Source organism: Ochlerotatus camptorhynchus, unplaced genomic scaffold (genome assembly GCF_037179485.1).
Source record: "Ochlerotatus camptorhynchus isolate MF236.1 unplaced genomic scaffold, CSIRO-AGI_Acam_v1.1 ptg000284l, whole genome shotgun sequence".
Lineage (NCBI taxonomy): Eukaryota > Metazoa > Arthropoda > Insecta > Diptera > Culicidae > Ochlerotatus > Ochlerotatus camptorhynchus.
The window spans coordinates 1,722,885-1,737,914 of NW_027040773.1; the positions used below are offsets into that span (position 1 = coordinate 1,722,885).

The 15,030-nt window shown below is 37.7% G+C and overlaps 1 protein-coding gene across 1 annotated transcript in view; it reads right to left on the reverse strand.

The window, feature by feature from the left end:
- LOC135706541 (protein turtle homolog A-like) overlaps positions 1-15,030 on the reverse strand; it is a 1,327,166-nt gene that overhangs the window by 155,941 nt on the left and 1,156,195 nt on the right. The window contains exon 8 of the mRNA XM_065228176.1: positions 2,753-2,898. Within this exon, the coding sequence (XP_065084248.1) occupies positions 2,753-2,898 (146 nt within the window). The remainder of the gene's footprint in view (positions 1-2,752; positions 2,899-15,030) is intronic.

Below are 15,030 nucleotides of genomic sequence, written 5' to 3' on the forward strand. Positions count from 1 at the left end.
ACAGATCTTAAATTATACTCGCCTGATTGGGAGATGCGGAAGACCCCCTCTCCGTTTCCGATCGCAGGGCCGGGCCGGCTCCGATGAGCGATGTCAGCGGGGGGCGCTACTGCGTCGGAAGGACTGGGGGCTTCCAATTGCCAACAATCGATCTTATTGTATGTTAATCATACAATTAAATTTAAAATTTTATTACTACGGATATACAATACGGATTTTAAACAATAGAAAAGCAATAAAACCAATAGATTCTATTGGGGAACAATAAATTATATTGTGATTTTATTGTTGTGAACAAGTATGATTTATTGTTAATACAATAAATTCTATTGTATGGCTACAATAAATTTCATTGAAACTCTATGGTTATTTTTTTTACGGGCTGGGTGAAACCCTATCATGCGACCTCTCAAATCACATGAGAATTCAATGATTGTTATACCGAGTAGCCAGGATCACATTGGCTTAATTCACATATGTCTACAGCGATGTGGCCACATTTTGATTAGAGCCAGAACCAAACATGTCACACAATAAAACTCATAAGAATTCAAAACAAAGATTATTGTTGGCCATATAGAGCGCCAAAAATCACATTTCCACATCTGAACCCGCGGAAATAATCAGTTTCCATTATGTAATGCCATAATATTTGAATATCAAATTTTTAGTAGGTTTTGAAATGTTGACGTTTTTGGAAGAGATGTTAAAAAAGTCAAAACAAACCACTTTGAATAATAATAAGAAACGTTTTTGCTAGGATGCTTCTGTCAAAAGATAGACTTAGCGACGTCTACATGGCGTGATGTAGAACTATACTTATGATGCCTAAAGATGTGTGAATTTAAGCAAAGCTAAAACTGGCCATGTGACATCTTGTTTTCGGATCTGTAATTTCAAAACTGATGATGTGCTAAACAATATTCCATTTTAGCGTCATTTCCATATGCTGGTCGATCGCCACTTAAATTCAACTATAGCCCTTATCCATTGGATCAGCTTTACCGAAGACACCAAATCTCCAGCATGCATGGGTTGAGTGCTACGATATTGTTCCAGCAAAATAGCAGTTCCAGATTTAGAAAGTCTAAAAAATAGTATTCTGTGCAAAACTTTACAAACCGAAATATATAATCAAAAAGATCAAATTTTTTTCCTAAAGTTGTTGTTTTATGGTTTGTGTTAATTTGTGAGTGTTCAGCTTGAAAATTTCACAGGATATAGATTTTTTTAATGAAAAAAATAGGGTCAGTTTAAATTATAAAAGATTAAAACACAAGAGCTCTCTTAGCTCAGCCGGTAAAAGCGCATCAACGAAGCAAGACCATGCTGGAGGTGGCTTGGTTCAATTCCCGGTCCGGACGGGTTTGAAAATTTTTCGACTTCCCTGGACAAATAGGTATGCCACAATTATACTAATGCAAAAATGGTACAGGCATCGATAGCTCTCAATTAATAACTGTGGAAGTGAATCTAGAATACTAAGTTGAAAGCACGCAACAAGCCAATATGCGATTAGCAATAAGCTTGAAATGCGAACAAAAAGAAGAAGATTAAAACACATTTTTGGATTTTTTACTGTTAGCCGGATATTCAACTCTAAATTACCAACAACAGTCGAAACCGTAGATCTCAAATCTGGCAGCAAATTTGCAACTGCACCCAGAAGACAAAGGTTTTCGTTACTGAGAAAATGATGAACTCGGAGGTTTACAAAAACGAGTACTACCCAACAAAAACAAATTCAATAAACGGGATTTAATTATCTTGTGAGTATTATACGTTTTACTTGGAAACGGGACCTTGTCATGACGTTTACTCCCAAGTGGGCTGCCATCGTGTTGACGTAAGCTGTCAGGCAGAGGCGAGATCTTCCTTGGGAGTAAACGTCATGACAAGGTCCCGTTTCCAAGTAAAACGTATAATACTCACAAGTTAATTAAATCACGTTTATTGAATTTGTTTTTTGCTGGATAGTACTTTGGATTGTTGACGTAAACTGTCAGGCAGAGGCGAGATCTTCCAGTGCCGAGGGAACCAACTGCGACCGAGGAGTAGATGTGGCAGTGCTGCCAGTGCGCGGAACACTCCCTTTGTAAAGTTTTTTGTATTGACCTTAAACAATTTTGTTTGGATCGTCACGGTTCCCAAACCTCCGCTCCCCCTTAAAGCGTTACGTTATTTATGGTCGTTTCCATAATCGATAAGCTACACGACCCCTCAAATATAATTTAAAGTGTGGTCGAATAATAATTTTATCATTCAAATCATATTAAAACATGTGTCTCTATGTCCAAGACTCGTTGCTTCTCTGCTAATGCCAAGTAGGGAATAATGAGTAAAACATTTTTCTTTAGTATTTTAGTTGTAATGTAATTTAGTCAAAACCAGAAATGTAAAGATTGTTTACATTTCTGGTTGTAACTTAATGACATTACAACCAATCCACCTGAAACATGTTTTAAGTTAACTTGAAACGTATATCTTTCGAATGGAGTCAAAAGGGAGGTTGAAACGTTTTACCTGAACAAATTTTCATTACTTAAGCATTGTTGTTGAAAAATGAAATTCATGATTTCTCCTGTACATGAATTTTACAATAAATTTGAATTAATTCCGATGATTTAATATGCTTTTTTTGGGATGTGCATATAAGTACCTACACCCACAAGTTCCGTTGAGCAGCTTCTGGATTGTGATAAATGCTTGTAGGAATGCTGTATGGGTAGACAGTCTGAGCAATTTTACTAACCTTTTGTTTCTTGAACGACCGCTTCCCTTTGTACCAGGTTATAACTGCATTTGGCTTCGAACCAACGCTTTCGCAGGCTAGCTCGTACCGCCGATCGGCTACTAATGGCGTCGGTGGGTTTATTATCTTCACACTCAATGGCCTTACTGCAGTTGGATCCTCGGGCGAGACGAGCATAGAAGGAAACGGAGAAAAAGAGAGGATATGGTGAGAATTTGACAGTAAGAATGATGGGATGTAGTGAAGCGTAATTTGTGGATTGCAGAACATGGTTTGAATTATGAGTCCGGTGTTCAATATACTGGTGGTATGAATTTAACCTTTAGCTTGGGTAAGCGAATTACAATTGAGAAAATACAATAAGTGGTTACGAACAACCGGGAATGTAAAGTTCCCTTAGTTTTTTTTTTAAATAAATTTAAAGCAATCACGACACGAGCAGAGTCTGTATTGTGGCCGTCAAAAGACTTTTCAAATAATTGTGTGATATAAATCTTGGCTATTTTCAATAAAGTTGATACATTCCTGCCAATACATTAAACCTTGAAAATCATCTTATGACGATTTTGTACGAACAATTTGATTCTAGAAAATGTGGCTTGTCCACAACTGGCTATTGCAAGAACTAGCATAGCAGTTCTCGTAAGAAATATCTACAGACGGTGTAAGAAATTGTTGATTATATTTTTTGCATATGTCAGTTATTCAGGAGGGCTTTTTCCTTAGTTTGGTGCAATTGCTTCATTGCAGTACTGTCATGGTAAATTTAGAGCTGGTTTCTCACTGATTTTTTAGGTGCACGCCCACCTCAGAGCCATGCACCTCCATTAAGGAGTGCCCTTAATACTAATATAGGAATGTATGTATATCTGCATGTACATTAGACTGATGCAAAATTTGAAATTTTTGCTCCACACTGCTCAAACGGTTTCAAATCAGGTCCTGATTAGCCTCCCAAAATTTAATCTCATTTGGTAAAAAAACTGACTTGGCACAAACCATTCGAAGTTTATATGGAAATTACTATGGGAAAACTAAACTTTTTGTTCATTGTCTCCTACCCATTTTCCATATTGCTTTTTCGAAAATTTCTATAACTATTCTTACGGAAAATTTTTCTAAGCTACAACTTTGCGAAATATCGTTTTTCAGTCAAATGCCAAATTAAATAGTTATTAATTGTTTAAGAGATTGATAATCTTATGGCATGATCAAGCAGCTGTTTTGTGGGCAACACTGGATTCTGCAGTGTGACATAGTAGCCATGATATTTGTGCTCTATTCTTCGTCGCACCAGAAACACCAATGTTGCCTGCTGAACAGTTGAATGAGCATAATCATAAGACATCAGTGACTTGAATCATTAATAACTACTGTTCCTTACATTTGATTGAAAAGTGGTTTTCAACAAAGATGTAGCAGAGAAAATTTGCTACAATCACTGCTATCATTATTAAAAGCATAATGATGTGGTGAATTGTTAGATAGATATCAACAAAAACATAAGTTCTCCCATAGTAATTCCCATATAAACTTGAAATGGTTTGTGCCAAGTCAGTTTTTTACTAAAGTAGTTCAAATTTTGAGAGGCTAATCAGGACCCAATTTGGAACCGTTTGAGCACTGTGGAGCGAAAATTTCAAATTTTGCATCAGTCTAATGTACATACCTTTTAGTTTCCTCAAACTGACACTGAGATATGAGTAAAACTTGTCTGTGTTCAGCTCTCCATAAGACTATCTAAGACGTTTTTTTTTCCGGAACTGTGCTGAAGCTCACGTAGCTGCCTTAAAAATCTGTAAACATTTGTGAAATTCGCTTGACTTCTTTAGAACTTCTTAAAAGTTACACAATTTTTCTGAAGCTAATGGAAATGCTTTGCAGTTTTTCCTAAATTTTAGAAACTTAACTCTGATGCACGGTACTTTCCATGAAATATTACAATTTCGCTGAACTTCTGTGGGATTCCCTAAAGTTCCCTCAATTTCTCTACAATCAAGTATCATGTTTGAAGTTCCCGCATTTTTTCTGCAATTCTAGGAACGTCCTGCATTTTCAACCATTTCCATGAAGTTCTCGAAACTTCGTCAATTTTTTTGTTATTTCCCAGGAATTAATATAACCGTCCTAAGGGTTCTCTGATCATCCGTGAAATCATTGGAACTTTTCCAAAGGCAATATATCACTAAATAATAACTTTAAGAGCACTTGCAACTAAATTTCAGCACACAAAGTAACAAATTTAAAGCCAAAATGTGTTTAATTCGCTTATGAAAAATACGCAGCAAAAGAAAATCTCCTCAAATATCTTGGATTAATGCTTGACCAAAAAATTAAATTTTAAAGATCACATTGAGGGCATTCAAGCCAAATGTAACAAATATATATCATGTTTTTATCCTCTTATAAACAGGAAATCCAAACTTCGCCTGACGAATAGACTTCTAATATTTAAAAATGTTTTTAGACCGGCCATGCTTTACGCAGTGGTATTATGGTCTAGTTATTGCACTACCAGGAAAAAAAGCACTTCAAAGGATTCACAACAAAGTTCTGAAGATGATTTTGAAGTTGCCTCACTGGTACAATACTACCGAGGTAGACATAATTTCGAATGTTTATACTTTAGAACAAATGTCCCACAAAATAATTAATAACCTCAAGCAAAAATCGTAACAATCCTCCATTCCAATGATTATTTCCTCTTATATATAGGTATTATTTAGTTTTCGTTTTTAGTTTTAAGATGAAAATTGTTATACTGACATGCAGGTATAGAAACCATGTTTAAAATACTGAATTTCCAAGACAGGAACAATGTTACCACACTTATATATAAATCACAACAATTAAGGCTGGTAAGTTACTGTAGTAGCTGGAGCACCTTGATTAAAAGGAGATGTAATATAATTTGAATTAGGAGCAAATAAAGAGCTATTGAAATAAAGAGTGAACAAATTTTCCAAATCATGGAGCAGAAGTTCAATCACGCAAAACATACTTAATATTAATCAACAGTACAGTTTACTCTAATTTGACGAACGAATAAGTATCAGCAGAATATACCTAGCCACCAAAGGGTAAAACCAAACGAATGATCTCCTAGTTCTTTTCCTAGGCAAATTTCGAATGCAAATGATATCCAAACAGCCTGTCGTGACATCATTAAATTTAACGTTTATTCTGTCAAACATTGGTTCCCGGAAGCATCAGCTTACAATAATAGTCAAGAACCAGCAATATCCTTTTCACAACATTGTCCATCGGTTGCGCTGAATCGTATTACACTTTTCCGCTTCTTTCATTTCTCCGCACTAGAGAGACAAAAAAAAAACACGGTCCGCCTGCCTTAGTCACCTCTCAACGACCAATCATCCCGTTTAATGTTCTCTGTTTTTCGCTCCAGTTCCAGACCCGTTTCTTCGTACAATTTCCGAAGCGAAACACACTCCAAAGTGTCCTCATCATTATTCCGGTTTTCTTCCAGCTTCCGGAGAAAAAAAAACCCCTGGGCGCTTGGTTGTGGTGGAGGTGGAGATGGCCTCTGGCGAAAAACAAAGGAAATGATATCGCCCCGAAATCAATACCCGGTTAGGCCGATGTCTATAAAAGTTCACTTTTGGTGGGTAGATGACGAGGACGCAGCTCTTCGAAGTAGTGTTGTGCCATCATTTGGATTGGGAGTTCCGGGATAGCAAATGAGAGAAGGATAAACTCAGCAGTGACGGAGCAAATGGACTCTTGTTCGCCTGAGTGCTTTCCGAGCGGAAAATCATTAGGCGAGTTCGGATTGGACAATCATCCTTCAGGGAAAGGAAAACAACGGAAGAGGTGGAAATCGGATATGATAAAAAATGAATCCCAGGTGCGTCGCTTCTTTCGGTTATTGGATTCGATTCAAAGGAGAATGTAAATCACCGAAGATGATGGGCAATGATGGCTCAGCAGAACGACATGGAATTGATGGGAGGTATTTTACAATTCCTATGAATCCTTGAGCCATTAAAACATCGTTTCAAATACCCTTTGAAATGAGAATCTTTTATGTTTTGTTTGGTCGGTTTGATTCTTCGTTCGTTCAATTCAGGAATCTGATTCACAGGGATAGAATAATTGGGCACGTGGCTACGTTAGGCTAATCCGTTAGGCACGGTATTACCAAGCCGAAGATGGTGGGTTAGATAGCTGGTTAGGTCTATTGAGTTTGACATTTTCTTGACGTATCAGGGAATAGAAGTATCGTAGGGTTTTGCAGCACAATGCACAAATTCACTTGTTGATTAGTTCTTAATTCGTAGCAGAAAGTGCTCAATTAATCAATGTGGAAGTGCTTCAAAGAGAGCAGGCAAAACGCTCGCATAAGAAGGCTACATTATAAAGTAATATTTCTCGATTACTTTTTCAAAGAGACGTATCAGCTTTTGTAAACAATGCATTTTTTTTTAATACCCTCCACTGACCCCCACACCAAGGAGCTCGCACTGAGAGCCCCCTGGTAATGGACACTTACTAAAAAAAACAAAGGAAACGCGGAGAAAAAACTACAATTAAAAACAATGTAAATCCCAGTGGAACATAGTTCCTTTGAAGGGATTCACTTACTCAACAGAAAATTCTAAATAATTTAAAGAGTGATAACGTTTGTGGCTTAACATAAAAAATTGAACTTATTAAACTATACTATAATTACTGATGCAGGAAAAAAATAGCAGAAGCCAGAAAAAACCTACATATGCAAATGGTAGACACTTTTAGAGAATACATATATTCATTTACGTTCATAATTATATACTGCTTCAGCTTGCTATTAAAGAGAATTTTGTTCATCATTGCTTTCAAGTCGATGGGAAGTATATTGAACTTTAATGGACCGTAGTTTGTGATGCGACCTAGACCCATGTTCGTGCTTCTCAGTAACTCATTTGCATGTCTAGTTCTCTGAAGGTTAACTCTAGTCGAAAAAACAATGTTGTGATGGAAATTACGGTTATGTAACGTGTTGTGCACATACAAAATTGTTTGAGAATCGCGCAAACCTAGAATGGGGATAATTCTGTGGCATGAACTAGTATAAAGCAAAACTGTTGAGAATAAGGGAGGTAAATTAAAGATTACTTTCACACATCTATTCTGCAATGTTTGAATTTTTTTAAGTTTTGGTTTAGCAGCATGACCCCAAACGCTGATTAGGTATTGAAGTATGGAATGAATGCACGCGTAATAAAATCGCAGCAATGATTCATTGGGCACAAAACAGCGTACTCTTTTCATGAGGCCACATAAAGATGAAACTTTGCTAGATACATGCTTTAAGTAAGTGTCCCATAAAAGACAAGAATCTAAGTGCAACCCTAAGTATTTAAATGATTCAACTTTTTCAATGCACAAATTTCCGACACATGGATCGAGGTATTGCGAGATTTTTTCCCGTGACGAGTGGAAAACCATGTACTTTGTTTTCGTCAGATTCAGAGAAAGACGATTGCCGTTGAAATATTCTATAAGACTCGCCAGATCTGATTCGATGTCATTAACAATGGATTGTATACAAGAACGAGGATAGAATAAAGCCGTGTCGTCTCCAAAAAGTCTTGGTGTTCCAAGAAGTTTTAAATTTCCCAAATCGTTGATATATATCAAAAACAGCAAAGGACCTATGTTACTTCCTTGAGGAACTCCAATATTAACCGGGCGTAAGCTACTACAAACACCATTTATTGCTACAAATTGTTTTCGATCTGAGAGATAGCTTTTTATCAAATCGTTGGCAACTCCTCTAATACCGTATCGATCATGTTTCTTCAGAAGAATTTCGTGGTTAATGGTATCAAATGCTTTTTTTAGATCGATGAATAAGCCCCCAACAATCTTTTCTCGGTCAACATCACAGATCAACGCATCAATAAGCTTGGTAATAGCAGTCATTGTTCCACAGCCTTTCCGAAAGCCGTACTGGAATTTATACAGAACATTATTAGAACACAAAAAGTTCAGAAGCCGGCTAGTTAAAAGTTTTTCCAAAATTTTATTAAGTACTGACATGGTTGAAATTGGTCGATAGTTAGAAGGGTCATGAATGTTGCCAGATTTAAACACTGGCGTGACTTTAGCGATTTTTTAAAACATTAGGATAAGATCCAGTTACTATTATGCTATTCAAGAGCTTGGCAATAATCTTAGAGAGTGGACCAATGTTAGCTTTCATCAAATCTGCATTTGATCGTCGGTTTGGTGGAACTGGTAGCTTGCCCACGCATACAAACTTCACTACCGGGTAGGGGCAAATTTCCCCTATCTGATGGTAGTGTTAGTATGCGTGGGTGAGCTACCAGTTACGCCAAACCGACGATCAAATGCATTGTTTACAAAAGCTGATACGTCCCTTCGAAAAAGTAATCGAGATTTCTAGTTGTGTAATGTGATTCGTCGCGGGGTAATGGTTAAGACGAATGAAAAAAGACCGAACGCCATTGGAATCAATATGATTATGCTTAGAACAGCGTAGGGCTAACAAGCGACTTAATGATTTTGACGTAGCAGCACGAGTCTCAAAAGATTGTAGAGGACTACAGATTCTGCGGTTGTACCTGTCGAGAACACAACCAGATGTCACAAGAGGATCAGTATCGGCTCGAGATGGACAGCGATCCTGTTGTGATAAAATTAGTCCCAAAGAGCAGTTCAGGGTGGCCACTCAACAGGAAAAATCTAGAGAAACGAGAATTAACCGGATATCGAAACAACCGGTATAATTCGGGAAATATCCGGAATTTTGATTGAATCTTAAAAATATATAATAATACATAATATTTTTCTCTAAGAATCTTGAATATCCCAATGTCCCTCAGTTTCGAAAATGTATCAAGTTCAAGATTGTGATCACTTTCCTTAATGATCTCAGTGAGAATCCTTAACAATGTCCAAGCCTCAGACGCGTCATTTTCCGTTTGTGTTGCAATATCAAAAGTTTTTCGTAAACCGATGCATTTTTAATATTTTTACTAAGTTTAGATCCCTGAATACTTTTCATGTCTCAGAATCTAGAAAATTTCTTCATGTATGGGATATTAAATAGACATAAGCCGTATAAGACTGGCCCACACAAATAAAAGATCTAATGTTCCACGGGTCAACCTCTAGATTTGTTCCTTTATAAAGGGCGAAAACGAAATTATTGCGACACCGAAAATGTCATGCCAATTTTCTTATAATGTTTAGAATCAAACCAAAATTTTAGGGTAGTTTTATACATATATTTACTTCAAAAATCAAAAGAAAAGTTAATCGATGGAGCCTTGAGTGTAAAATTGAACGCATTTTCGCTTGATGCCCTCCATCAAAGTCTTTACAGTGTCATCCGGTACCAGTTTCTCAGTTTTTTCCATTTTCTTAACATGTCCTTCTCGTCTTTGACTGTCTTCTTGCTCTTCCGAAGTTCCCGCTTCATTATTGCCCAGAATGCCCAGTACTGCTCCACCGGGCGCAGCTCCGAACAGTTTGGCGGATTCATGTCCTTTGGAACAAAATGGACAGAATTGGCCTCATACCACTCCAGGACACTTTTAGAATAGTGGCATGATGCCAAATCTGGCCAAAATAGCGGAGCTTCGTCGTGCTGCTGCAAGAACGGCAAAAGGCGCTTCTCGAGGGACTCAGATTTGTAGATCTCGCCATTTACTGTGCCCTTTGTCACGAAAGGCTCACTCCTCAGTCCGCAAGAGCAGATGGCCTGCCAAATGAGATATTTGGAGGCGAACTTCGACATTTTCTTCTTCTTAAATTTGTCGTCCACATCGAACTTGCTCTTGCCGGTGAAAAATTCCAACCCCGGAATTTGCTTAAAATCGGCTTTTATATACGTTTCGTCGTCCATCACACAGCAGCCATATTTTGTCAGCATCTTCTCGTAGAGCTTCCGTGCCCGAGTTTTAGCCGTCGATTGTTGCCGCTCATCGCGGTTTGGGAAGTTCTGTACCTTGTATGTATGTAGTCCAGCTCTCTTCTTTGCATTCTGGACGTAGCTCTGCGACATGCCGATCTTTTTAGCCAAATCACGGCTTGAGACGTTGGGATTTGCTTTAATCATCCGCTTCACCTTTCCCTCCGTCTTTTTGTTCTCCGGTCCCGGTTTTCTTCCAGCTCCTTTGCCGTGGTCCAACGTCAACCACTCCTGGAACCGCTTCAACACTCTGGAGACGGTTGAATGGTGAATGTTCAACATTTTTCCCAACTGCCGGTGCGACAGGTCAGGAAATTCCAGGTGTTTGGAAAGAATTTGTTCTCTCAGCTCGCGTTGGTTCACCTCCATTTTCGTTGAATCGAAAACGCGACTTCGAGTTTGACAGCATGTACACAATACACATCAATGAGAAAGTGTGCAAAATTTGGTTGATTTTTACCCAATGGTAAAAAAGTTATGCCCTGTTGAATGTGTCGCAATAATTTCGTGTTCGCCCTTTATAAGAAAACCATTTTCTGAAAGTTTTAGCTCTGTTGGTTGTAATATGAGCTGGCGCTTTTAGTTTGAATTTTGTATGAGGAATTTGAATAAAATACATGACAAAATGAGTAGGGGTGTCGATCATAAAAAAGTTTCCTTATTCTAGAATTTCAAAACATTCAGTACAATGAGTACCAACTTTGCTGAAAACTGCGTCATGGATCCATTGATTGAGATTCAATGAGATATTCGCCTTTGAATGTATAAGACCATTATAAGAACATTTCAACCAAATTCTCTATATAAAGGGTGTACCGTTTAAAATCCGCACACACACTCAAATTGCTCTAACTTATTTTTTATTTATTTTTTGTTTATATTATAGTAACTTTAACGCTCTTGGGTCATTCGTGACTTGTCCGGGGGTGAGAGTTGAACTTGTGACTGGCGTGATAGGTATGGATCTTAACCACTACGCCGGGGTTGCCCCCTCAGTAAAATAGTTTATTGTGTATTGTTCACACTCTAAGAGTTGATTTCATCAGGTGCGCAAAAGTTTTCAAAATGGCGACGAAAGTCAGTGCGTGCGCGAAAAAGTTTTGCACGAGTACTTTGAGAATAAGGATCTGTCGCATCGTGCTATCGGAAAAAAAGTTCGGAATCGCGAATTCCACGGTGTCTAGTATCATAAAACGGTTCGAAGTACGTCTGACTGTTGATCAGAAGCGAAGATCCGGAAAAAAAAACCGTCAGGTCAACGAGAACGATCACAAACGCGTGGTTGGGCCCTTTAAATAAAAACCGAACGGCCAAGATGTGGCTAAAAAGTTGCATGTGAGCAAGACTTTCGTGCAGAATACCTAAACTCGAGCTGAACTATGTACGTTTAAGGTTCAGAAGTACCCAAACAGTGACGAGAAACTGAATACGGTCGCAAAAAGCCGTGCCCGGAAGTTGTACGACCAGAAGTTAACCAAACCACACTGCTGCGTAATGGATGACGAGACATATGTGAAGGCGGACTTCACCCAAATTCCAGGAAACCTGTATGTGACTGCCTAGGATAAGTGTGTTGTTCCCGAGAACCTCCAGACACAGAAGATGTCGATGTTCGCCAAGAAGTTCAGCAAGCGATTTGTACTTGCGGAAAGCGGAGTACACCTTTCGCCACCGCAAGCACCATGAACGGACAGCTGTATTTGTAGGAGTTTCTTCAAAAGCGGCTTCTCCCACTCCTGAAGGCTCACGACGGTCCGACGATCTTCTGACCGGATTTGGCATCATGCCACTACACGAAGAACGTGCTAGACTGGTATAAGGCGAATGATGTCGATGATGCCGAACGATCTGAACCTCCCAAACACTCCGAAACTACGTCCAATAGAAAAAAAAACTGAGCCATTATGAATGAGCACCTTCTAAAACGACCTAAAGTGGTGAAGAATGTAGAAGAAATGAAGAAATCATTGGTAATATGCAAAAAAATGTCGATTCTGAGGTCTTGCAGAACCTTATGGCTGGGGTTAAGGCCAAGGTTTGCGCATTCGGATTGGAAGGTGAAATAAATTAAATGAAAGATGCAAAAACAAACTATTATTGTTTTTTACTCCCTTAAAATTTGGTGATAATCGGATAAAACTTGAATTTTGAGAATGAATTTTGTGTGTGCGGAATTTAAACGGTACACCCTTTACATATTGTTGCGTCAAAATCAGCTGAAACATACAGAGTGCGGTTATTTTCCCCAAAGGCATGAGTCTGGATGTTGGCCTGTGGAAAATATGAACTTTTATTTTTTAGTCGTTAATCTAGTTGATACGTTGCAAGCTGCCTGTATTTTGTTGCAATATACGATCAAAATGCACATATAAATTCAAGAATGAATATCTCTATAATATCAAATTGAATCGTGATGCTGTCTTGAGCAAAGTTGATGCTTATAATTTAAGCTACATGTAATGAAATTGTGAGCCTAATTGAGATTTATGAACCAGTTATATGCATGTAAGAGTGAAGGAATGTTATTTCTCCGGACATTCCAACTAAAATATCCCATCGATGATCTCTAAAATAACCTGCGGGTATATATTCTGCAGATTTACCAGGGTTTATTCTGAAGGTCTTACACTGTCCAGCAATATTTTTTTATTATTTTTATAAGATACCAGATAGATCAAGAACTATTGAAAAGACCTTGAGGTGATACAAAATCTTCATAAAGTCCTCTTAATAGTTTACAAGACATCAGGTTAATCAGGGTTTAATCTGAAAACCTTCAACTGCCTATGAATTCAAATTATGTTTTTGAGATGCTCAGAAATTATTTCAAACCCTTTCAGAAGGTTAAACCATCATCTTATACAATTCTCTGGATATTTGTTTAGACTTCATATTGATCAGTTATTATTATGAAGATGGAGAACTTACCAGCAAGTCAAATCTTGTAATTCAAAGATTCTCACAAAATAGCAGGATGATTGCAAATTATTTCAAAGAGCAAGCTGCTAAAATGCTATTTTTAGAAATTATGAAACTAGGAGATAATGATGATGATGATGATAATGATGTTTATATGTAAGATGCAAGAAGAGGAGGTAAAGTGTGCGTATGACATAAAAAATCTGTCAATTTTGCTGTCAGAGGGTCACAATTAATGGGCAATTGTGACACTCTGGAAATGAAATTAACAGATTTTAGGTACACAAACACTGCATCTTACGAATACAAAATACCGTTATCATATCTCATAGTTTCATAATTCCGAATAATAGCATTTTAGCTGTAATGAGCAATTGCAAGCCTGCCATTAATTCTTCTGGATATTTTTTTTTGAGTCTTCAAATTGATCAGTTATTATTACGAAAATTATTACTGCAGGAAGATCAGATATTATTCTGGAGATTTCCAACGGTCCAACAATTCAAATCACGTTCCTCAGATATTCTCACAAAATAGCAAGTTGATCGAGAATGATTCCAAAATACGCTTAGGGGATCAAAGCTCTCCATAAAGTAAACTGTTTTTTTCCTAGACTGCAGGTTGACCAGGTTTTATTCTGACCAACAATTGTTTCTCAGATATTTTCAGAAGATAGAAGGCAGATCAGCAATCATTACAAAAGCCTTAAAAGATCTCAATGATTTCTTCTGGATATGTTTTCAAGACATCAGGTTCATCACGTATTATTTAGAAGATTTTCAGCAGTCCGACAGATCACCCAACTAACATTTTCATCTTTATAAGCCAACTTTTCCAGCATTGTGCTGTAAAGTAGCTGAAAATAAGCTCCAGAAACAGCTACAAACAGAAGCTAGCAAAATAGTTTTCTAGAGCGTTTACTCAACTTTTTCACAACCATTATTCAATTTGTCAGTCGTACTGAATAACAGCAGCCAATAAACGCTAATGTCACTTCTGCGCAAATATTAGTCAATTTTTAAATTGTTGCTGCAAAACAAAGCCAATAAAGTGAATATATTACTCATTTGATGGCTTCTACACAACCAACCGCTCTTGCTGAATTACATAAACAACGAAAGTAATTTTTCGACAACTAAACCAGCTGTACTCAGCTAAAAAACTGTGTTAGCGCTACTTTGGAAGCATTTTTACAGTCAGCTAAGTTTATTTTTAGACGAGTGCGGCTTTAAAGCTTTTACTCTGCCCCTTTACAAAGCTGAATTAACTAGTCGAGAAAAGTGATTCATGTGCACTATTATAAAGCCTCTACTCAGCGATCTTGTTGAAGAAGGGCATTGTTTACATCAGTTCAAAGTGTTGGCGTAGCTAAGTTAGTAGTATCAAGGATTGGCAATGCGGTCGTCTCGAGTTCGATTCC